This window comes from Drosophila bipectinata, chromosome 2R (genome assembly GCF_030179905.1).
Source record: "Drosophila bipectinata strain 14024-0381.07 chromosome 2R, DbipHiC1v2, whole genome shotgun sequence".
Taxonomy (NCBI): Eukaryota; Metazoa; Arthropoda; class Insecta; order Diptera; family Drosophilidae; genus Drosophila; species Drosophila bipectinata.
In genome coordinates, this window is record NC_091737.1 from 12,861,245 (window position 1) to 12,885,785 (window position 24,541).

A 24,541-nucleotide genomic window follows, 5' to 3' on the forward strand; every position below is an offset into this window, starting at 1 on the left:
ATAATAGTGCGAATTAAGTATAATAGTTCGTAGTTAAATAGTTAACAATGTGATAGATCCTAAATCTCACCCATCACCATCCTCAACAGCTGCGATACTGCGATTCTCATTGCGGCAAACACTCGTCGAGTAAAAATCAACTCACAGCCCATTTGCACATCGAACTTCCGCAGCAATTCGCAGTTTTCACACACTCGCACTTGAACTTTGCACTTGGGATTTTTTTTGTGAGTTTTTGTTTGGTTGTGGTTGTTTTTCTTATTTTTTTTTTTTATTAAATATTATACTTGTTAGGGCCTGCTGGAGGTAAGTGTTCGATTTGGTGTATGTACATGCGTAGTCCAACTCGGTCATCTGTGTAGTTTGCTAATTCGAACTTGAACGCTTCTTTAAAAATGGATTTCTATCAGTATCAGTTATCAGTATCGGCTCTTTCTATATATTATATATTTATTGCATTCTCTTTTTGTAAGTATATATGTTCTTGTTGGTATGTTATGAAAGCTAACAATGTGGACGGACAAAAATAATTTACAAAAATTCATTTATTGTTACATTTAGTTTAAAAACTTTTCTCTCATGTTTTGGCTGTGTCTTCAAGCAGTTAAGATCAGAATATTTGGAAAAATGCTGACAGAATTCCAAAGCAGATCTTGGCAAGTTTTGTTATGGTTTCTGGTTTATTGATCTTTGTTATTCTCCCAAAGAACGTGAAAAGGCTTCTTTTGATTTCTTCTATCGCTTTAGCTAGGCTTACACTAGGTAGTCGTCAGATAAGGTTACACTTAGTATACATAAATAGCATTAAGTACTTGCATTAGGGAAATTAGAATAGAGTTTTCTTTGTTTGAAACATGATATATATGTATGCTTTTAGATTGGTAGCTGCTGCGCACTCCCCACGAATCTGATTTTAGAAATCAACAACAACATTTTGGACTTTAAGTGGAGTCTTATAGCTTAAACCTAGTTACAGAGCAGTTAGCAACTATTTAGGATTAGGATTTAGGATAATGCTTTTAGGGTGTTTCTTTTTTTCCGCTTTTGTTACTTTTCGTCATTTACTTTAAAGACAAGCTTAGTCGCATCGCAGAGCTTGGGCTAATACGTTAAAATAGACTAGAATTTAGTTAGTTATCATCGAGTTAGGCAATATTTATATACAAATGTAACTATATAGAGGCATACACATGCTTAATATTGGTTTAAATTTTATATATACATATATATATATAATATGTATATATTGCAGGCTACATTTTTTCACTACAATTGGAGTTAAAAAGTTCTTTTTTTTTGCGAAGGCTTCAGTAATAAGTTCTTTCGAGTTGACAAATGGAAAAATTGTGTTCTCTCCCTGGAGTCTGATCTTCAGTTAAGATTAGGTTTTAAGTAGTACCTTATTCAAAAATCCACTAACCTAAGCTACATATGTTCGAAAACAGTGTGTGTTGTTTTTTTTGTATTTCTATCCATAGTTTTTGTAAAATTCGTTAGGAAAATGAATCGAAAGTGCAGGTAGTAACTACTAAAAAATTCATTATATACTTAGTATGTGTACGTGTGTGTGTTTTTTTTAGAGAGTTTTTTGAAACAAAGTTTCACTACGGAGGTGCTGGGGATTGTTTTTTCCAAAGCGGAACAAATACGAAAGTAGAAAGTTTCACTCGGTTGTTTAAAGCTATTTATAAATTCTTATGGAACAGTGCAGCTCGTTCCTATGTTAAAAGTTCACTCAGTTGACCCTCACTGATTGGATTGCATTTGGTGTAGATTGTTGATGGTGTTTGCATTGGTATTGCCGCTGCCCGGAGCAGTAATGCTGAAAAAATATTAATTTTTAATATATTTTTTAAATAAAGAAAGATGTGTATGTTTAAAGTTACCTATTTTCTTGGCAAACCAACATTTCCTGTTGCCCTTGAAACTGCAAGTTTTGAAGGTATTCCGCCCTGCGTTGGTGCACCAGCTTCTCTTTTTCGGCTCGTTCTTTCTGCAGTCTAAGATTTAAAAATTATTGTTATTTAATTGGAATCTTTAGCTTCAAGAAACTTAAAAGTGAACTGAAAAAAAACTAAATCCTTATAAGGCCTTACCAAAGTCGTCAAATTGCCATCCCAAATGCTTGCGTGCAATTACACATTACCCATGAGTTAGCTTATATTCAACCTTAGCCTAGTTTAGTTTTTATTTTTATTTCATTTTTTGATACTTACTTGATGCGTGATTGTCTCATGAACTGTTGGATTTTTCTGGCAGCTTGATTCTGGGTAGACTGTGAATAGGTTCGCCTGAAAAATATTTAAAATCAAACATTTAAAGAAAGCTAATAATCATCAGAGTTAGAAACTTACTTCAAAGGACCCGAAGGACTCGTTTCCTTGGGCGTGCTGGGCTGGGAGCCCATCTCGTGCTGTTGCTGCTGATCCTGCTTGTAGTGATCGTAAAAGCTGGACAGGCACTGCGAGTTGCTGCTCACACTGCCATGGTCACTGCCCTCGCCCATGCCCAATCCCTGGCTGCTCTTCTTGAAGCGCTTGTTCCGACGATAGGAGCGGTAGCCGTGCTGGATGACCAGGGCGGCGTTGGTCATTTGGCGATAGTAGGCGTACTGCTTGTACCGCCTGTAGTAGTTCTGGATCACAATGGCGGCTGTGCGCTCCTTGTTCTGCTCCTCGAGCTTCTGGCGACCCTTGTACGAGCGGTACGCCTTTTGGATGCACTTGGCCGCCTCGTACAGCTCCCGCTGCTCTGTGTCCGTTAGCGTAAGCTTGGAGAAATCCGCCTCGAAGGGGTACTGCGAGATGCTGGAGGCGTGGAGGAACTCCGTTAGTTGCTTGGTGGAAGGCGGCGGACTGGGAGAGCTAACTGAGGGGTCAGTGCCCAGAATGGAGTAACTGGCCGGCGACTGCAGAGGTCCAGAGCTAGCCGGACTCAGGCTGGAACAGGGTGTGCTGACGTCGTGATAACGATAGCTATGGTCATGGAAGTCGAAGCTAAAGTCGCTGTCGAAATGGGTATTGGGCAAGGAGTCCAGCAAAGGATCCATAAAGCTGTCCGTCAAAGCCGAAGACTCGGAAGTCAGAGGTTCTGTCAAAGGACTGCCCAGGACCATCATTTCATCGGCTTCGTTCTAGAAGATAATGGAGAGAATATTAATTAATTTTTATTTAATGTTTTAGATTAAATACAAACCTTAATGTGCTCTGGCATGGCTGCTATTATATGCTCAGCTAAAGTCAAAACTTTGGCATCCGAATCCCCTGAAATAGCCAGCAAGGACACTCAGTTAAACATTAGTTTCAAAAGGGTATGATTTTAGACAAATACATGACAAACAAGGCTACGTAATTAAGTTGGACACTTTACAGTTTTGTATAAAAAGTTGATGGGTTTGTTCCTTAAAGTTCAACTAGCCTTAGGATCTGATTGAACTGAAAGTCACAAGACTAAGTTGTGTGAATGCAACGCCACAGAACCATTTAATATTATTTTGTTTGTATTATACACCGACAAGCATTAGTGTTTCATCTAGCTATGTACATCGTTAATATATTTACATTCCTGGTTAATTATGCGGCGAGTGTTTGTTAGTTTAAACTTTAAAGTTAGTACGAGTAATTGGTTAAATGTAGACACCGAAAATGGCGCACATTTTCTGGGCGCCAAACAACCAGCAACTATTATTAATATAATACATTGATTAAACGAGCTTCCCCACCATCCCAATCCCCCCCAACCCGTCATAAAACCAATCACATGAGTACGCATTACAACAACAAACAGAAATTAGCAACAACAACATCAACAACATCGATAGCCAGCCGTATGGGTTAGTTAGTAGTAGTACTTATGTTTTTGTTTTTGTATATTATTTTATCTACAGTACAGTTTACGGGTGAGGATTTTGTTTTTGGGTTTCATGATATTCAATAGGCGGCCGGTTGTGGTTGGCCTTCGTCACTGACCTACAACGGCATCGGGCAGGACCAAATCATTGCCAATGGTCACATCGGTGGCGCTCGTCGAGTTGTCATCGCAATCGATGTCTTTGTCGTGCACGGGACTCGATTCGCCCGTGGATACCTCGCCTAGGTTTGAATTTACCGAGAATATTTTTGAGCATATTGCTGGGAACTAATTGGCAAAGATAGGGTACATGCACGGGATGGATACCCAGACTTACAGAGAGCAAAGTCCATTTTGCGGAGCGGCGACAGGAGGCAGTTGGTCCCAGTTAGCGAGTCTAGAGGTGAGTCCACGCCCAGGGCATATGTGTCATGGCTTTCAAAGTTGCTTCAAGGTTGAAAAGATTAAAATATAATAAAAATAATTAATAATAGCTTATACCTATGCAATCTGGCTAAAGGTTTTCCCGACTTGGTGCGTATATCCATATTGATTCCACTGTCAATCGAGGAGCGCTTGGAGTAGCGACTGCTATTGTTGGGAGGACTCTGGTTGCTGTGATTAAAACATATATTTATTTATGGATATTAGTCTATAAGGTTTAAGACCCACCTATGAACAGCTACAGGTCTTAGGAAAACTCCATCATGTTTTCGCTGCAGTTCCAAATCAAAGCTACTGAAACTGGAGGGAGGTTGCTCCTCCACCGTCACCCCTTCAGTTTCCACACCCATGTTCATGGAGAGGTTTGCCAAACCACCTCGAAGTGGTGTCTTGCGACAGCGTTCCTTCTCCAGACGATACATCTGGGCCAGCAGGTGTTTGTGACCCCGCATACTGGCCAAATCCAAAGGCGTCTGCTGGGACTGGGTCTTGATCTTCAGAGCGTTGTGGTTCCATTTGTAGAGCAGCAGAGAGCACTCCACATGCCCTCGGACACAGGCCCAGGCCAGGGGTGTGAAGCCGTAGACATCCTGGCTGAGGGCGTCTAGTTCGGTTTCCAAAATGATATGTGGATTCTCCGCCCGCCAATTGAGCATGGCTCCCACCAGTTTGGCGTAGCCCAAGGCGGCGGCCAGGTGCAGGAGACTCATGCCACGCAGGCCCACCGACCAAGATGCCCCAGTGCTGGGCAGGCTCCAGGCGTGTTTGGTCAGTTTGTGGCAATAGGCCACCAGTTTCTCCTCGAAGTTCGGCTCCAGATACAGAGCAGTGTGATCGGTCTGGATACAAGACAACTATATAAGTACAAGATTAGATTCCCATAGATTCTCTTCTCTACTTACTGTTAGGTCCTGCTCGGTCTTGACCTGCAGCTTCTCGTCAATGGTGGACAGGCGGTTCAGGAGAGTAAACTTATAGAGACAATCATTGGAGCTGCTGGCATCGAAGGGAGCATCCGCCAGCAGGGAAAGCTTATACTCGAACATCACCGAATTAGAGACTAGGAATCCCCCGCAGGCTACTTGGAGCGTCACAAAGCCCGCCTCGTGGGCAGGACAATAGCAACGCAGGACTCCCTCTTGGACCAGTTGCGTGGGCACTGGTTGGGCATCAAAGAGCACTGTGTAAGCAGCGCCATGACTACTAGACCAGGGACCTGCCACAAGGACCTTTACGCCGCCCTCTGTGTACGACCATTCCGGACTAAAGTCGCAAATGGTGAGCGCCTTGCGAGGCTGCTGGTGCGGATGATGGTGTTGCTGGGACGGCGTCGCCTCTCCCAAATAAGAGCCCTGCTCCAGGGCCGTGTTGTTCAGAGCCTGCTTGTCATCCAAGTCGAGTTCGGGAAATTCCACGAGCATGTCGAAAGCATCCAGATTGGCAAACACATCGTTCGTCTCATCTTCCTCGGCTTTGTTCGTCGACTCAGTTCTCAGGACTGCTTTGGTTTCGGTTTCTTGGTGATTGTTTTTGGCTTTGGCAACAGTGGTTGCAACTGCCACTGACGCTGCTGCTGCAACTGCTTCTCCTCCCACCGCGTTGCCCGGCATATTGGCTATCAAAGTTCGCTGAATGTCCTCGTGGGACAAATCCAAAGTCTCATTGAAGAAGCTCAGGGTCTCCGGCTGGGGTTCATCCTCGCTGCCACTGCTGCTACTGTTGCTGTTGCTGTTGCAGTTGCTATTGCTGATGTTCTGATTGTTGCCACCGAAGCTGCTGCTCTCGTCACTGGCGCTAATTTGGCTGCTATTATCACTGGAAGCACTGAAAGTTGCACAACCATTTTGGTTCAGGGTCTGACTCCTGTTGAGGGCCAGGGGATCTGCGGCCTGATTGTTGATGTTGCTGTGGCTGGAGATGATGCTGCTGCTGCTGTTGCTGCTGCCCACATCCTGCCATCGAATAAGTTTTGGAATTTAATCAACATAAACATATACAGAATAATTATTGCAGTCTATTTTGTGGTTTCCCACGACACTCACCTCAGAGAGCGCATTGGCGCTCATTAAATTATCACAAGTTGCTGCCGTCGAAGTCGTTGTTGTAAGTTGTTGCTGTTGCTGTTGCTGCTGCTGCTGATTGCCATCGATAATCGATTGTAAGGAACTCGAAGTGGATGAAGTGCCCGAAGTGGATGTGGAGGAGACTGTAAGGGAGGTGGTGGCATTGCAATTGCTATTGCCAGCGGAAGACGTTGCTGCTGGGGGCTGACTGTTGCTGCTGCTGCTGCGATGTTCGGGGGACATGCACATGGCCTCCACCTGGGGTTGGGGTAGTTGCTGCTGCTGGAGAGGCGGGGGCTGACCACTACTTGGGGTGACTGTTGTCTGTTGCAATTTATAATAATGTTGTTGCTGCTGCTGCTGGCTGCTATTGCTGCTGGAAGCATTGAGTTGCTGCTGTTGATTGTACATAAAGTTATTGTTGCCGGGGTCGTTATTATTTACGACATTTAATTCGTTGTTTGTTTGAGCTGTTAATTGCTTGCTGGCATTGCTGTTGCTGTTGCTGTTGCTGCTACTGTTATTGTTGCTGCTGGAGTTTGTGATTTTGTTTGCGGTCATGTGGCTTTGGTTTTCAATTACTTCAGTGTCCATAACATTTGAGGCTACTGCTGCTGCCGCCGCCGCTGCTGCAGGATCTCGTCCTGTCGCCGTAATTGTTGTATTGGCTATTTGTAGCCTGTGCTGCTGATTGAGATGCACGGAGCTCTGACTCTGACTGGCTACGAATCTCTGCAGGCTCAGGTGTTGCTGTTGCTGCTGATGGTATTGTTGCTGCTGCTGCTGCTGTTGCATCACCAGATTGCTCCTGGCCGCCAACATCTGACTGTTTCCCCGATACTGCTGCTGATAGCTTCCATCCTGCTGCTGCTGCTGTTGCGGCGGAATGATCTGGAACTTGATGGCCGACTCCTGTGCCAGCTGTTGCGTGGCATTGTGAAACTGTCCATGGGGATTCTCCACCAGCTGCCGGGGTCTCTCCGCCCAGCGGGAGTACAACTTGCTGGCCACCACCACGTTGGGTGCATTACCATTGCCGTTGAAGCCTTCGCCTAGACGCTTCTCCTGGACCGAGGACTTGAGCATGGCGCCGGAACGCCGCATCACAGGATGTGAGCAGGTCTTGCCATCCGCACAGCCAGCATCCCCACAGCCGCAGTCCAGTTGCTTCACGAGAGCAGCCTGTCGGGACAATCGTTGCTTCTCCATCAGCTGGCAGACAATGGATTCCACGGTCTCGGCAGTCTGGGAGGGAATTATTACAGGATTTAAGATAATAAGATAATAACCATGAAAGGCTTACTATAGTTTGTTTCATTTACTCACCGATATTTCTATATCATTGCCTGAATCGGAATCATCATCTGAATTAACAGTGGAAACTAAAAAAAAAATCAAACAATAAAATATATAGTGTAATAACTTTAAAAGTTATAAAGACTCTTAAGGACTAATAGTACCGGGTATCTACATCCGCAAACTCAAAACTTACGCATTGGTTTCAGTTGACTGACTAGCTCCTCCTTGGTCCACTCCTTCTTGTCGCCCCAGAGCGTAATGCTTGGAGCTATTACGGCCATTTTATTATCATCCGGATATGGGACATTCAGATAGTGCACCAAAACAATGTCAGGATTCTGATGGCGAACCAAGATTAGTGGGCATACAAAAAAAAATAAAATCATAATGATGGAATCTTACCTGCAACAGCCAGTAACATCTGCGATGAAATGTCGGCAATATGGCTGAGTGTACATAACAGCCGTAGATGCACTGAAAGAGTCGGAGGCGGGGTCAGATTCAGATATCGAAGGGAAATTCAATTTATCAATCGAGGGGAACACAAACAAGGGCATAAAATCGGGCTAGAACTGCTACTTTGTGGGGGTTTGGGGCACGCAGTATGCTTCCCGCCGGGACGACGGGAGAAAATCCATTTAATTGGAAAACATAAAAACGAGGAGCTATCCGTGGCGCTCAAATTAAATTACCGACCGCCCACGCTAGGGGGCGCCACTCGAGCATCGAGCAAGTGCCAAGAATCAGGACCCTCGTGCCCCCAAACTAACCATCATCCTGAAACGGAAACGGAAGAGCTAAGGAAAAGGGTTTCCCTGACTTGTAAAACATTTCGTTGCGCATTTTTCTTTCTTAAGTTGAGTTCTATCATTTCTTTTCTTTTATTGAGAATTTTTCCGCTTTTTTTTTTTCGTAGCCCGCTGATAAATTTGTTGGCTCTCTCGTTGGCCGCGATATGCCGCTGACTTTTTCTGTTTCGCCTTGGCATTTCTTGGATTTTTTTTGTGTTGTTTTTAGCTCGGAGGTCTATCTGCCTCGTTTGGGCCCAGTTATCATGTAAGAAGACGGCACCCCGCCAGCCAACTGCCAACTGCATAAATCTTAGCGCCGGCCACGTTTACTTGCGATTGTATTAAAATAAAAATTAAAATAAAAGCAAACAATCCGAGAGAGAGAGGGTAGAACCAAAAAAAAATTGGCGTGAAATTGCCAAATGTTTTTATGTTTCTGTAATGGTGGGCCGAGGGCTGAGGACTGGGATATACAGACTTCAGACATTATAAATAAGCTTAACCCTTGGCAGGGCTTATTTCATTAGCAGGCTAACGGCGACGTAGCACACATCCTTGAGCAAACAAGGACCAAAGGGGAGAACACTGTCTACTTCCGGCGGGAAATCATAATTCACCGAAACGAAAAAAAAACCCCATACGGTCAAGAGATAGATAGAAGCACGGAACCCCCAGGAAGTCATTCAATTTGAAGTTTATTTTTTTCCCCTTTTTTGAAAAAAACTTTGAGAAATGATGGCATTGGCTGGAGAACGCTTAAGGCTAATTTCCTAATTGTTTAGTTTGAAAAGGGTTATAGAAAATAAGTGCCAGACTCACCTCCGTTCCTTGGACTTTTAGTTTCATGTGATCCTCTCGAGTTGTCTTGCCATCCTTGCGCTTTTTCCAGCAATAGCCATCGCGTCGGTAGCGCACCTTCTTCCTTGAATAAAGTAATAAGGATCCACTCTTGGGTCTAAAAATATTTATCAAAAACAAAGACATAAATCACAAGTTAAGAAGATAATGGATTTAGTTAATCTGGAATATTTTTAGGCCACTTTTCAGTAAAGTGACTCACCTGGTTCGAACTTCTTTGGATTGCCATTCGCCGTGTTTATCAAAGCTGATAAGAATCGCTGCGATTTCCTGGAAGACATAAACAAAAACCTATATTAGACATACATGGTCGTCCTACTATATTTGCCAACCAAGTACATTTTATTTAGATTTTAAATAAAAGATAGCAAACGGCCTTCCCAGCTCGCGCTTATCAAAGCCGCTGCGACACAGGAAAATTTACTTTCCAAAATTCGAATAATTCTGTGCCCTGCTCACCGGCTACCGGCTCACCCGCTAACTTGGCTAACTGACCTTAACTAACGTGCTAACAATTTCCGGACTTAATGGGCAAAAATGCTTCACCGCTGCCCGGTCACGGAACTCGCGGCATTTCCTCCATGAGAGCCCAGGTCAGGGGAGGGGACTTCTGCGCCATAAAACAAAGGAAAACATTTTAGAAATTTCATTTGACCGCAAAGCGGACACTGCCACAGGATGTAGGGTTAAGGGGCAGGGAGGCCAGTGTGTTAACCACAATTTACAGGTGTCGCCGCCAGTTGACACTTAACCAGGCTGGAGGTCAAAGGCGGCACAGAGACGCATCCCCGAGTGCAATTTGTGTGCATATTTGAAATGTCCTGCCACCAAGGAGTTGCTGCCACATCCTTTGTATCCCGAATCTAACTGAAGAAGCAAATTCAAATGCAAATCACACAACAGCCAGCGAAAGTTGTGAGAGATTTTTGGCCATTTTAGACATTTCATTGCATGTTTTGCCGATAAAGTTATCAATTTGTTTGCTTCCTTGGCGCTGCATGAATAATGCAAAGTGGCCATCCATCTAGTCATCTTGCCACTCACATCACTGACATCCTCAGCTGTGCAGCCATATATGGTGTATGTGAGGACCCGGAACACGGATATCGCAGCAGCAGTTGCGAGTGTCATAAAAATTGTATGCCAAGGAATCCAAGGAATCCAAGGAAGGAGCAAATCACAGGCGCGTGTTTGTCAAGTGGCGAACGTTTGCATTTTGCCCAAAATTGCCCCTGACTTGGCCCTTTTGCCATCGCATAGCGCCAAAGACATATGGAATGATAGAAAATATATATAGAGATGGATGGCTTATTTTGCTTATTTATGCATGGCTCGAGCGGGCAACTCTTTCCACTCTTTTATGATGAATTCCGGGCACATACGCCGTAGAGCGAGGCATTAAAAATTAATGCCCACCTCAGCGTATTCCCATCTTGTGGGTATGGGCGTGGTCGCAAGACAAAATCTTCCTTCAACACTTTCACCAAATCAGTTACGAGCCGATGCATCCATCAGGATTCAAAGATTTTTCTCAAATATGTGAGAATAGCAACCCTATTCGCAGAGAACTAATTTAGTTCTTGCCACTTAATCATTTCCAGTCAAGTGGTCCTTGTAAGGTCGGAAGTCGGAGGTCACCCAGAAAACGAATGGGGCGCACAAAATAAACATAAAATTGCGACTCATTATCAATTTAACTTTTTGATTTTTAAGCTGCGCCTTTTTGTAACCACATACGGCTGGTTGGTTGGTCGTTGCTATTATTTTGCAGTTGCTTTATGAGCAGGGTCGAGAGTCCTGTTCGTCCTGGCCATACTGGGGCATCCCGCCCCAGGCCACTGTCTCTGCTTAAATGCCAAATTAAAACCATGTGGTTTAAGCGACAGTCCGAGGTTCGAGTGGGCTCTGGCCCTTTTTCTGGCCCGTTTTTCCTGTAAGCAGACTAAAATAAGCGTGCGTAATTTTATTTATGCCCCGTACACGGCTACATTTTGTAATTTTTGCATACTGGAGCTGGTCTGGCAGCAGGAGATGGGGATCTATAGGTGGTAGTCATGCCCCAGGACTCCCCGGAGTTGGAGTTGGTCATGTCCAGAGAGCTCTTTTTTCGAGGAAAACTTTATTTTAATTAACTATGAAATGCTCTTCCTGGACACTAGAGATATTTAAGGATAATATTACTTGATTTTTATTTTTTTTTAAACTTGTATGTTTACTTTTAAAGAGTTCCACTCTCAACTCTACAACTGGCCAAATGAATATTTGCGGTTGCGCTTAATTCACAAGTAAAATAACAACCAGCCAAGCTCATTGCAACGAATTGTCTCCATTCTTTAGCTTTTTTTTCTCATTTTCAGTTTGGGAAAACTTTTATTGCAATCCAAACAGAAATTGTACACCGCGGAAGCAAAGTTTTTGGCGGCGCGTGGTCAGGTTTCCCAACCAGATCCCAGGACCTACACAGCCTCGTTCTAACCGTGTTTCTGTATTATAGTTTAAGGCACAATAAAAAACGTCGCGAAGTGTTTTCTAATAGACTGGCGACCATCTCATTAATCTCCATACTGGAAAAAAAAAGTACATAGTAGTAAGTTGGACAGGGGGCAGGAAGAGCCGTCGTTGAAGGCTGTCAAAGTGTCCTGGCCCGCGAATGGCAGGCTCATCCGCCTGTGGACTGCTGTCCAAGAGCTCCAAGTCCTTTGGCCTTCGGGGTGCCGCCCTTTGGCTTTCACTTGGCCACCCCATTTCGACAATTTTATGTGCAATCAAATGCAAATAGAAACACAAATACAAATACAGGCAGTCAAAGCAAATACAAATACAAATACATAGAGAAGTAGAACTTAGAACTAAAACTGACCTCATTTGTATTCCAACGATGACGCTGTGATGGAAAACTGTCGGCTCTTGGCAGGCTCTCCAAATTGTCGGGCAGCTTGATGGGTTCGCCATCTGTAAAATCGGAAAGGAAAAAAGGTTAAAACCAAGGACCAAAGACACCAAGGAGTGCACTGAAAGCGCAAGTCGCCACTTGACTCTTTATAAATCAATTTTTGCATATCTTGCTCACAGTTTCAGGCCCACCAACAGGTGCAACTGTCGGACATTCATAAATGCGACAAAAATGTAAATCAGTTTAGAGCAGTGGCGATGATTTATAGTTGGGCCACAGAGTTAAGTGGAGACGTTACCCAGGAAAGAAATCCTATAATGTCAACATTTATAAACGAGTTTTTGCATTTATCCCATTTATCAAATTCCAAGATAGCCCGAACCACCAACTTAACTGAACTAAACTAAAAAACAGCATTAGCTGGCAGCTGACAGCTGGCAGAATGCGTGGCAAACTTTGTCGATTTTGAGTCATTGAATAATTACCCACACTTAATGGTGCTTGCAACGTAAATCGAACCAACTTTCGGTTTATTAAAATGCCACGCAACTCGCGAGGGTAAATAAACTTTGCGGCCAAAGTGTAATTTAGCAAAAATGTGTAATAAAAGCCATAGGACGACACACATCTACGCGACATCTAGCTGCCCCTGATCGTACCCTCCAAAAAGTCGTATATCAAAAGGGCCAATAGGTTGCACTCGAAGAGACATAAAAAGTATTTGTACACAATTTATATAAAGTGCTTGGAGTGGCCCGGAGCGTAGTCACTTTGTGGGTATTGCCTGCCAGTTCAGGCCGCGTAACCAAAATGTGTTGCCAAATTGCAAATGCCAGACGCTGGAGGTAGAGGGTTGTGAGGTGCAACCCTAGGAGGGACAGTGCGTTGGGTTATCCTTCTGCCACCCAGAAGAGGTGAGCACTTACCACACTTACAAAGAATTCTATCTTAAAAATTTTAAATTTTAAAATATATAAACAATTCTTTTAAGATTCAATACCTCTAGAAAAAACAAGACCTTCACGCACTGTATTTCTTGGCCAAGATAGTCCCCTTCTTGCCAGTTCTCGAACTCACAATGATGACGTTGATGTAGTTACTTTTTCAGGGCGTTGTTATACTGGCAGTTGAGGTTGTTTATGCGATTTTTATATGGCCCACGTTTTGGCAAAGGACACACTCCTGGTCTGAGGAGGTAGGGACGGCTTGGGGGCTTTGGAATCGGCGACAAATTGTTTGCTTTGATCGCACGTCTTCAGTTTTACGGCCAAACTAATTTGTCATCGCTGCCTTGAATGGAACTTTTAGCAACTTATGGGTTGTATTTTCCTCACCATCCCAGCCAAGTTGAAAAATGTTGAAGCGATAATTGTCAAAAATGTCGAAACAATCAGACTACCTGGCCCCCATCAGAGTCTCAGAGCCTTGCACCTATTTATAATGCAGTTGCTGCCATTGTTGTCAAAAGTGAGAGCGGGCTGGAGGGGCGAAGAGCATAACTCTGTTTGATTAATACAAATAAAAAGTTTTTTTAACTGCTCTTTGCATATTTTATGGCCAAGAGCTTCAAAAACTGACGTTGCCCGCCATCATAATAGACTGCCCTGCGGGAGGGTGGACGGGTTTTGGCCAAAAAAAAAAAATCCAGTCAGAGTAACAGTCACAGCAGCCGTGACTGCCAAAAAAGAAGGTGAACCGCAGGTGAGGGTCTTTTTACGAAAAACGCGAAAAGCGTTAAGGGAGTCGAGTTGTAGAGACCTCCGGGTCCCATGTCGCCAATGTCGATGGCGACGTCAACGTGGTTTTGCCGAAGTTTTTACCTTTTCTTTTCGGCGTTTTTTGTTTTTGTATTTTCAGGCATTATTTCAAGCGGTGGAAAAAACTTTAACCTGCCAGAAGGACTGGTTAACCTGCCTCATCTCACCATCATAATTTTCAGTGCCGACGCTTAATTGTGACAAATGCGCTTTGGTTACACAAGATTGTCTCATAATTCGACTGAGAATTTAAGGAGGAGACTCTTGCAAATGGCTCTAGGGATGGACAGTGGATGGGGATGAGGATGGCCATGTCCCGTGGATTGACACGGCAAATAGCACAAAAGAGTTGATATAAATAATAAATTTTCGTTTTATGATTTCGTGCAAAGGCCTGTCCAGGTGGAGGCTGGATGGAGCTGCCAATTTGTGCAGCCTGCCAAATTGTGGCTAATAAATATCTCACCAAAAAATACCATGGCTGGTACACGGCTGGTAGGCTGAAGGTTGGTTGGGAGGTTTGGGTCTGGGTCTGGGAGGTATATCCTATAAAACATACAAAAGAAAAATTGTTTTGCACTTTCGTGACCGACGTCGCCGAAAAGTCAGCGAGTGTGAAATTACTTTTGTTAAGAGTCACACACAGATAGAACTCTTGGCCACAATTAAAAGCCATTAAAGTGTCTACCAAATAGCTGAAAAATAGCAACAAACTAGAACTAGACAGAAGAGTTGGCTACGCAATTCTTTATCGCTTTATACATGGCCGGGAAACGGGAAAATAAATATCATTCTAGATGGATTTTGTAGATAAACCACGATGACGTCTCGGACATGAAAAGGCGGGGCGCAAAACAAAGGCCAATAATAAATAGATATGGTCTAGAGAGGGAGGAGGCCAGTAAAGACGTCATAGTTGGTAATACACAAGGAACCAGATAAAGTAAAAGTTTTCATGATAATAATAGTAAATATTTGTTAGATAGGCAGGGCTAGAAATAAAATTCTTTAAAAATCTATCTCTTTTAATAATTCTCAAGAACTTGTCTCAGTGAGGGGAAAAGCTTTTTGCATTTCTGTCAGTCGTATGCCAGAAGATATAAAATTCAAAACCTGCTAAGCAACTCCTCCATAACTGACAGATGTGCGGATGATTTATAATGTAAGCAAACTAAAAACAAACAAAACTCAGAGCCACACACATTGCGGTTGATAAAAATCACATTTTGGCAAAGGCAAGGCAAAGTGCCCTCCTTCCTAAAGCTGTTGGAGCTGCATTTTTTCCTCAACTGTGGCATTACAAGGAAACATTTCTCATTTCTCATCCAGTTTTGCATATTCCGGGGCCCGGCAAGAACAGCAATTAAAAGACACATAACAGCAAATATGCATGTCAGGCGCGACGGGGCCAAACAATAATTAGCCCAAAAGCAGCCCAACAAAATGCAATTTTACCTCAAATGAGGAATATTTGCAAGGAGTCATAGGAAACGGGGAAATATACAGAAAATGGAAAAACAAAACCCAGAACTGAGCACAACAGCGATTAACATAAAAATGCAACAAATGGGGCTGAAAAGCGGGGCGGCGCAAGGGCCCAAAAAGTCATAAAAGTCCTATTAATGAATGAAATCTAAACAGCAAATGGCAAAAACAAAGCGAAAGCCAAACAAAACTTTTGCGAAAATGTTATAAATTATTTACAAGTTATGACGAGGTCAGAGGGGGTCTATTCTGTCAGAGCCATAAAAGTCGAGGAAAAAATGCAATTACCTTGGGATTTCATTACTCTTCTAAGCTTTCAATGCACTTGCCAAAATGGCATTATATCATATAGGGTTATACTTGAGAAAACAAATACCCCCCAAGGTATAGACCACGAAAAAGCATAAATTTAAATCACTTGCAAGAGTTGACTCCCCGTATTTAAATGTCTGACAAGAAGGCAAAAGGATATAAAGGATAACACACACTGGCCGTTAAGCCGACTGCAAATTATATTAATACGGGGGCTCTTCATATATATATATATTTTTTTTTTTGGGGGGATTCATTCTATTTTTTCACGACTTGTTTGGCTTGCATGCAAGCCCTGTATAAGTTTCCCCTTTCAGAATATTAAAAATATTTTTTTTCTTTCTATATAGTGGAGTGGAGTGGCTAAACGAAAGCTGTAATTTATTTTAATGCCAGGTATTTATCATGATACACATACGTTTCGCAGGTAACATAAAAACCAGGAATATATTTTCGGTATTTTGTTTTTACATAAATTGTAAATTAAACATTTAAAGTGCCATGAAATTGTCTAAATAGGTAGCCTAAAAACACATGGCCAGGGCCTACGATAATGCCCGGCAATGGTTCATTAAAAATACATAAAATCGGAGCACTGTGTTATCCCACACTCCAGATCCGCTTCTGGATCCAGGGGCTCTACTAAAACTAATATTTATCTAACAAAATTAATATGGTTTGTAAGCCAAATAGAGACAGAGTCTGGGTGGGGGGGGGGGCTGGTAAAAACTGTTTGTCTAACCAAAAACAAACGACCGAATGTAGCACAATTTTCGGCAATGCAATGCATCGTTTCTACCGGCCGGAGCGATAAGCCAAATAAATAACGCAGCCTGGAGGTGGTAAGGATGGCAGGTCTAGGCTGGCAGGCAGGCAGGCCAGGTAGGCAGCATCATGCCACAACGTTGCATGCATTGTTCAATAAATCTATTTGGCCTCTAATCGAAGCACACACACGCATACACAAAGAGAGAGAGATATAGGCAAATGGCACCTGGAAAAGGCAACAAATTGCCATTGGATAGGCAAAAGACCGGAAGCAACAACAACATATTAATCCAAATTAGCATCAAAGTGATTTAATTGCTTGGAATTTCAGCGTTGGCAAACACTTTTCGACATTTCAGCCAAAGGGCATGGTAGGACATGGCAGGACACTTGTAAACAAGCCCCCAAAAAGGCTATACCAACCCACCTGGCTGCATTTTGTCAACGATTTGGCCATCGATCAGGCTAACAAACAGGATGCATATATAAACTCCATCTGCTGCAATTTAAAGTCCTTTTGCTGCCATCTTCAAATGGCTCTCTCTCTACCAAAGCCCTTGGCACGATTTATGTGGCTTTTAGTAATATGAGCAAATATATTACGTGACGGATCAGTTGAGGGCCTTTATCCTGGACGAAGGACGAGGACGAACTAATTGAATTGCCGCTGAAAACGAACAAACTCGAAATTAATAGGCGCACATCAAACGGCCAAAAAAAATGAGGCATCTGGCAGCGAAATTAAAGGCCGAAACCTATAAAGACAGGACATTAGGAAATGGAAAAAAAAAAAAAAAGGATAACCAATGTGAAGTCAACTGTATGGCAGTATGTGTGTGTGGTTTCGAAGCTTGAGCAATATTTATTGACTACGTGATCTTCTGACCAAAATCCGAATCCGAATGTGAGCGAGAGTTTTGAATTTTTTATTGCGCCCCAGAATGGCCAGCACCGGCACACCATCAAAAGTGTCCTTCTCGGCACACACATTCATGCATACATACATATATGTGTGTCCTGACAGCTGCCAACTTCTGGCTTTCTTTTGGGTGGTCCTCGTTACTTTTTTTTTGTCGTTGGTTACTCCTTTTTGGCATGCAAAAGGCGGACAGCAAAGTGGCTTATTAAAAATTTTGTCAACTTGCGAGTTTGGCCAACCAAACTCCTCCAGTAACTCCTCGTTTTACGACTTTTTCACACTCCCCAGGCTTATGCATATATATTAGCCGAAAGATGCTTAAGGATTACAGATTTTCAGGCATTTAAAACTGGAAAACTGGACTTTTAGCTGCCTCGTATCATAACTAATATTAAATGTGTTAAAGAAGTCAAGTTTTTAAGGAGCTGCTGTTTGCCATACTCCAAGCATAAAAACCACATCTAGTAGACACCCTCACTTGTTGGTTTTTCATAACCCAAAAAAGTATGCTACGAAAAAAGAAAGCGCATAATGAACCTGTTCAAAAAACAGCGTTTGTGTGCGTGTCAGTGTGTGAAATGTTTACTTGCACCCGAGTGCAGCCACGCCTCCACTCCGCCCCCAAAGGACCTATTGTTCGCCTTCGGCTTCGCACACATAAAAAACACTTAAAACGCCGTTAAGTTAAAATAATAAAGTTAAGCGGCCGCCGGGCAGCAACAAAATCTAATGTGACAATGGCAACAAGGAGCAAGAAGCAGAGCATTTGCAACAATTGCTGACATATTTCACAATGTGCAACAAAAGACAAGGAAGAGCGGACAGGGGACAGGGTACAGGACAGGTGAGGAGGTGACAAAAAACTAAGCCAGCACAAAGCACGAGGCAGTAGCAACCAGGAATGAATTCGAAAAAAAAAGACGCCAAATGTTGGGCATATTTTACATTGTTGTTCCTCACAAATACACCAACAATCACATACACACACACGCACAATAAACACACAGATACACGCAAGGCATGAGAAGGAGTGCACTATAGGAAATTTGACCACTTTTTCTGGCCAAAAACCATTTTTTGAAAGTTAAAGGATTTAAATAATTTTAACTGCATATCATTCACAATAGATTAATTTTTAATGTTGCATACCAGAAATTTTCATAGATGGCGCCACTGCGAAGAAAACAGCTGTTAAAAACAGCTGTTGATGTTAACATTTACATGAGCTTAGAATTTACGATTTTTTGGTGCGATTTTAAAAACACGAATACTTAAAATTTTATGGACAAAATAAAAAGTTTTGAAATGAATACTTTTTTAAGTGGTTTGTATTGTGTGTTTGTGTATGTGAAGTGTCCAAAAAACTTGTGTTGTCCTTTTAATAAAGTGAAAATGTAAGCAGTCTAGCATAAGAAATTTTTAGAAATAAATCACATTTTTAAAAAGAGATTTAAACCAAGTCTGGCGGAGTCGGACAATGTAATTTAGTCCATGTTGTAGATTGTTTAATTTTCTCCAAATGAGTGAAATATGAATATGCATAAAAATGCACTTTCGAAGAAATTCATAATTTAAGGAGGCAACCTCAACACCTTGAATGTGAATCTGTTAGCTGTGAGACTAGTGCAAAACCGAACAGTTAGAATGTTATTTTTAAATAGGGGGCGGTGCCACGCCCACAATTTTTTCATTTATGAGTTCTTTTGACCATATTAACTCAAATCAAAAATCAAAATTTAAATATCTTGCTTAGTTTTTGAGTTAGAATGTGTTTCTTAAAAAGTGGGCGGTGCCACGCCCACATTTTTTAAAAATATTGAATCTATTGACCATGTGAACTCAAATCAAAAATCAGAACTTAAATATCTTGTTTCGTTCTTGAGATATTATTTTTGGCCAGAAAAAGTGGTCATATTTCCTATAGTGGAGTGGAAGCCTTTCCTTTGGGCCTCCGGTCGGTCGGTGGCGGCCTCTTCAGCGGCCTTTTGTTTCAATTGTCTGTAGTTTAGGTTTTAGGCGTGTGAGCCTCGTTATAGGTGTATAACGGTAACTGGTAACGGTTGAGTGTATCAGTGTGTGTGTGTGTTTATGCGAATCCTTGGTGTCCTTTGCAAAACAATAAACGACTGTCAACATATGCGCGAGCCACCCGTGCACGCGTCTCTGGAATGGCGTGCGAATTATTGCCCAGGAAGATATGAAATAAAATTTAATGAAATGTTCAGAAAATGCTAAAATCCATGTTCTTGGTCCCCCAAGACCCTTTATTTTCGCAAAAAGGGGTTTTTAACTTACGCGAAAAACGAAAACAAAGTTTAAAGTTATGACTATTTAAAAGTCATGTCCAAAGGGACCTGCTTTAAATAAAATCTAGTTCAAGAGAAGACACAGAAACTGATTTAAGGAGTATGATATAATGGCAGATTTCCAATCTTAATTTTAAAAACACATATTTAGTTATTAAGTTTTCTAAAAAAAAGACACCAAAAACACAAGCTAGACACTTATAATTCTTATAAACACACATCGTATGAAAAGACACAACATCCATAGATCACTTGAAAAATTTTACTATTTAGACAGATCATGCAACACCAATAACAGAATAGATCAGTGGCTACTAAAATAGAAAAACTAATCCACAGTTAGTTAAACTAACTACGTTTTTAAATAAACTTCAAGTTAGTAAGTCCAACTAAAGTTTACCTAAAAGAATGTCCTTTTCCTACTTCAATAGCCACTAAGATTATAGTCTTGATACCAACTTCTTGTCGCTCCTTTATAAGGACTCCTTCTAAGAACTTGCCACGCCTCCTGTGAGGCAGGACCCTTCTCCGTAGCATACTTACTGACACTGAGCGGCATTAGGGCACTCTGCAGGTGGCTGAAGATCTGTCGGTGGTGGTGGTGGTGCGGCCCACCCAAGCTCCCACCACTGAAGTACAAGTGGTTCTGGTGCAGCGACAGCTGCTGGTGGTGGTGATGGTGATGATGATGGTGGTGCTGGGCCTGTTGCTGCTGATGGTGGTGCTGCTGGAGGTGGTGGTGCTGCTGTTGTTGCTGCTGCTGCACCACCGAGTGTTGCTGATGGGCCATCAGTTGTTGTTGCTGTTGCTGCTGGTGCTGCTGGAGGTGATGTTGCTGCTGATGGCCCAGTAGCTGCTGTTGCTGTTGCTGGGAGAGCGATTGCTGTGTCTGTTGTTGCTGCTGCTGCTGCTGTTGTTGCAAGTTGTAGCCGTTGTGCTGCTGCGTGGATGTGGCTGCTGCCGTCGGAAGTGCAACCACTGCTGCTGCCGCCGCCGCTGTAGCTGCTGCCGCTGCTGCTGTGGCCGTTGCTGCCGCCGTGGCAGTTGCTGTGGCTAGAATGTGATGATGGGTGGTGGTTGAGGATCGATGCTGGCTCTGAACGGTATTCAGGCTGTGAATGGAGGCGTGCACCGCCGACTGATAGATAATACCGTTGTTTGACATTGCCGTCATCGATTGGTGGTGCGCGTAGGCCGCCATCGTCGGCTGCACCGCCATGGAAGGTTGCACCGCTGCTGTGGCAGCCACCGGAGCCAGTGGCAGCGACCTATAGCCCGCCATTTGTGCTCTTCACTAAACTGATTACTGATCACTAATCACTGGTACTATTTTTAATTATTTTATGTCCGTAGATAGCGTCTCTTCGCTTTGGGATACGTGAGTTGACTGAGTGGAGCGCCACCGGTTCGGATTATTTCCTACAATTTTCTTTTTTTCGTTAAATTTGTAAGTTGAACATTATAATTTTTTTTCTCAGCCATAAATTAGTGCAGGGGTAGGAGTAGATTTTAGGCTTAGGTCGGGTTGATAATGTCACTCCGTGCCGCTGATAAGGTCCGATGCTTATCTTGACATCGCCATCTCCAATCTCGGGCGTGTGTCAACAAAAATCTCGAAAACGAACCGCTCATATTCGGTACAGAAATTTCACAAATTTCCTGGACAACCCCCCAACTACTAACTATTATACTAACTTGGCAAATGATTAAATATTTATACATGTAACGTTAGTGTGATTATAAGTTTTTAGTTCTCTGGGTATTACATTTGTTTGCCTAAACCTTGGACCAAGGTTCAATCCTCGCCGAGCTGCCCAGGCTAGACCGAATAACATATATATTTGTCCGAGTTATCAAGTGACAGCTGCCAGAAGTGGAACTAGAATCTGATAAGCTCTGGTCTCGTGTCCCTAAACAATGTACAAGAATTTCGTGAATCACAATTCGCCGGAGACCCAGCAGCCGACTCTTAACTTATCTCATACTTCCTTATAAAAATATTAATATTTAGATGGCATAATTATTAATGTTTATACTTAAAAAAAAACACCAATCAACAACATCAATCAACCAATAAATCACTACATAAACAACGAAATGAGTAAACACAAACAACTATGAGGGTGAAATACATTTAATAGAGTCCTGATGAAGATCGCCGGAGTCCTGAGTACACCAATTTAAAGTCACACAACATCGAGAGGAAGCACAACAACAACAACAACAACGAGTAAATGAACGACAAACAAACAACAAATAGAGTCGAAGGGGCTTGCGGAAAATGTAAACAAATTACATAAACAAATTGAGGCAAATTGCAAGAATCCGCGAATCAACAAACAGTCTCGGCGAGCTCCTCTTCCGATTTAAGTCCAGAGCTCTGGACACTCTGTGGTGACAGTTAATGTGGATGCACGGACAAATATTGGCACATATCGGCATCCCGGGCCATATCCACACGTTAACGGATCGAGGATACGTAAAACGTAACGAATATAATATCGAGAGATATATTGTTTCTATGGCGGAGGCCCAAGAGAAAGCCACGTCCGACACGCTTGGCCAAGGTCTGAAAACTGAAAGCGGAAGGCTGCCAGCGGCTGGCAAGGACTTTCGGCTCGGAAGGATTTTGCCGACAGGAAAACCGAAGCGTGCTATTCGGGCCGTGTTTATGGCATTTGGGCCCGGATTCGTCGGTTGCCAGCCGCTTTAGGCCTAAGCAAGTGCGAGCGAGACACCAAACCGGGAAGATGATGGATATGCAAGGGGGATGGTGTGGGTGGGGTGTGCCGGTAAGGAACTGGAAATAGTGGGTGCCTCTATAGATGACCATAGACTTTAAATAATGTCCATCTCATACATTTAAGAACAAGTTTTTTGCAAGAAACCTAAGCAACTAATCTCTAAAATCCGTATTCTTGGCCATAAATTATCTAGAAACTAGCCACATTAGCCCAGTTTCTAGAAAGTGGCTCTGAAGAAACTGTGTGGGTTGGTCGACAACAGCACCTACACTCACACACACTGAGCCGATTCTATTGCACAACAGCTACTAAATTTTAGGGGTTGTTCCCGACCGTTAGAGACCTGCGCAATAGATTAACCCCCTGCCACCACCCAACGCCCACCTAAGCCGGAGAGGCTCGTCATCGGCTCCACTTGGTCCTACCCCAAAAAAAGACCCGGGGACAACCAAAACAATAACAAAATCCAAGAGACCAAGGGCCGGTGCTGGTGCCAGAGCCGGAGCCGGGGGAAGGTGCCACGGAATTTGCACGTGCCTGGAAAGCCTTTGGACACCTTGCGAGCACAGTTTTTGCTGGAATTTTTAATCAAAACTAAAGCGCAGCTATGCAACATAAAAGCCGACTGCCACACATGCCATATCCATTTAATATATGTATATATTTTGAAAAATTAATAAATAAGTTAACTGAAACATATTAGGGAAAAATGTGGGTTATTGATTAGAAATTCCGCTCAAGAATTTACCCAAAAATGAAAGTGATTAATATCCTAGATTTGAGTTAATGGAATTCCTCTGCAGAATATGCATTGGCTTTAGTAGTTTACTCTTAAAAATTATTTCACATATTAAATAGATCCTAATGAGCTGATAGTGTACTAATTCAAAAGCTCATTTTTAGGAAAAATAAATTAAAATCATGCATTCTTCTTTGCTTTATTTGAGTTTTGACATCAAAAGCAGGACCATGTTATTGGTGCTTATCTTTGGACTTGTAATAGTAACCTCTGTATCTGTGGAGGCCAACTATAAAAGCCTTTTTTGTAACATATACGATAAGGAATACGGCGAATTTTTAAATTGTAAAATAAAGGCCATAAGCAGGTATAGGAAGACGATAAACGTCTACTACAAACAGTTAAAACAGGCCCATAATGTGGTGGTAAGTTATTCAAAAGAATTATAATTATTATTGGTTTAAAAATTAATTTCAATAGATTCGTATAGAATTTCTTAAAAGAGGAAATAGCTGGCAACCTTTTCTCTATAATGTCTCGGTAAATTTATGCGATTTATTGGAAAGAAACAGAAATTTAGTTGCCAGCCTCGCCTATGCCTATGTGAAGCCGTATCTTACTCTTAATATTTCCTGTCCCTTGAAGGTAAATCAGTTTCCACTGGAAAATTATTAAAATATTTACAATTTTAAATGTTCAGAAGAATGATTCGATAAAATGCAATAACTATGACGTTAGTATGGAACAAATACGTAATCGTTTTCCAGTTGAGACCGGGGAATATGCTGTGAGGGTAACATTGTCCGACAATAATGTTCCCAAGGTTTCTTTAAACGCCTCTGCGGTGTATTCCAACTACAGGGAACACTAGGTCTTTATTTCCGGATTTAAATAAATTCAATATTATATATCAAGTTAATTTTATGGAAAATGTTTACAACTGTCGTTATGGGTAATTAGAAATCTATTCAAAAGTGATTAGTAGCTAATTCCACAGATCAATTATGGGAAATAAATAAAAACCAAGCCGTGAATATCTTTGGGTTTAGTTTCACAATCTTTGGGATTACAAAGCCATGTTATTGTTTCTCATTTTTGGATTGGTTTTCATGTCCTCAGTGATCATAGAGGGAAAGTTTAGAAATCTATTTTGTACCCTTTATGACAAAGAATATGGAGAATTCATAAATTGCAGAATAAAGGCGATAAATCGGTACAGGAACTCAATTAACATATTCTACAGGCAGATATATCCCGCCGAAGATGCCGTAGTAAGTTTTTCATTATTGGGATTATAAAATATACAATTATTTT

At 42.3% G+C, this 24,541-nt stretch overlaps 1 protein-coding gene across 5 annotated transcripts in view; it reads right to left on the bottom strand.

Moving 5' to 3' along the window:
* Camta (Calmodulin-binding transcription activator) overlaps positions 1 to 24,541 on the bottom strand; it is a 39,265-nt gene continuing 14,724 nt past the window's right edge. For 2 of the 5 annotated variants that reach the window (XM_070278020.1, XM_017250670.3), the window contains exons 4-20: positions 12,165 to 12,256; positions 9,507 to 9,574; positions 9,266 to 9,401; positions 8,058 to 8,129; positions 7,849 to 7,993; positions 7,683 to 7,738; positions 6,336 to 7,601; positions 5,196 to 6,245; positions 4,522 to 5,132; positions 4,351 to 4,464; positions 4,187 to 4,296; positions 3,969 to 4,091; positions 3,196 to 3,263; positions 2,355 to 3,133; positions 2,217 to 2,291; positions 1,887 to 2,000; positions 1 to 1,822 (exon numbers count right to left, since the gene is read on the bottom strand). In XM_070278020.1, the coding sequence (XP_070134121.1) occupies positions 1,747 to 1,822; positions 1,887 to 2,000; positions 2,217 to 2,291; positions 2,355 to 3,133; positions 3,196 to 3,263; positions 3,969 to 4,091; positions 4,187 to 4,296; positions 4,351 to 4,464; positions 4,522 to 5,132; positions 5,196 to 6,245; positions 6,336 to 7,601; positions 7,683 to 7,738; positions 7,849 to 7,993; positions 8,058 to 8,129; positions 9,266 to 9,401; positions 9,507 to 9,574; positions 12,165 to 12,256 (4,955 nt within the window). In that variant the 3' untranslated portion in view covers positions 1 to 1,746. Of the gene's footprint in view, positions 1,823 to 1,886; positions 2,001 to 2,216; positions 2,292 to 2,354; positions 3,134 to 3,195; positions 3,264 to 3,968; positions 4,092 to 4,186; positions 4,297 to 4,350; positions 4,465 to 4,521; positions 5,133 to 5,195; positions 6,246 to 6,335; positions 7,602 to 7,682; positions 7,739 to 7,848; positions 7,994 to 8,057; positions 8,130 to 9,265; positions 9,402 to 9,506; positions 9,575 to 12,164; positions 12,257 to 20,287; positions 21,137 to 24,541 lie in introns of those variants that run through there. The other 3 variants (XM_017250675.3, XM_017250676.3, XM_017250673.3) reach the window with 3 other exon arrangements.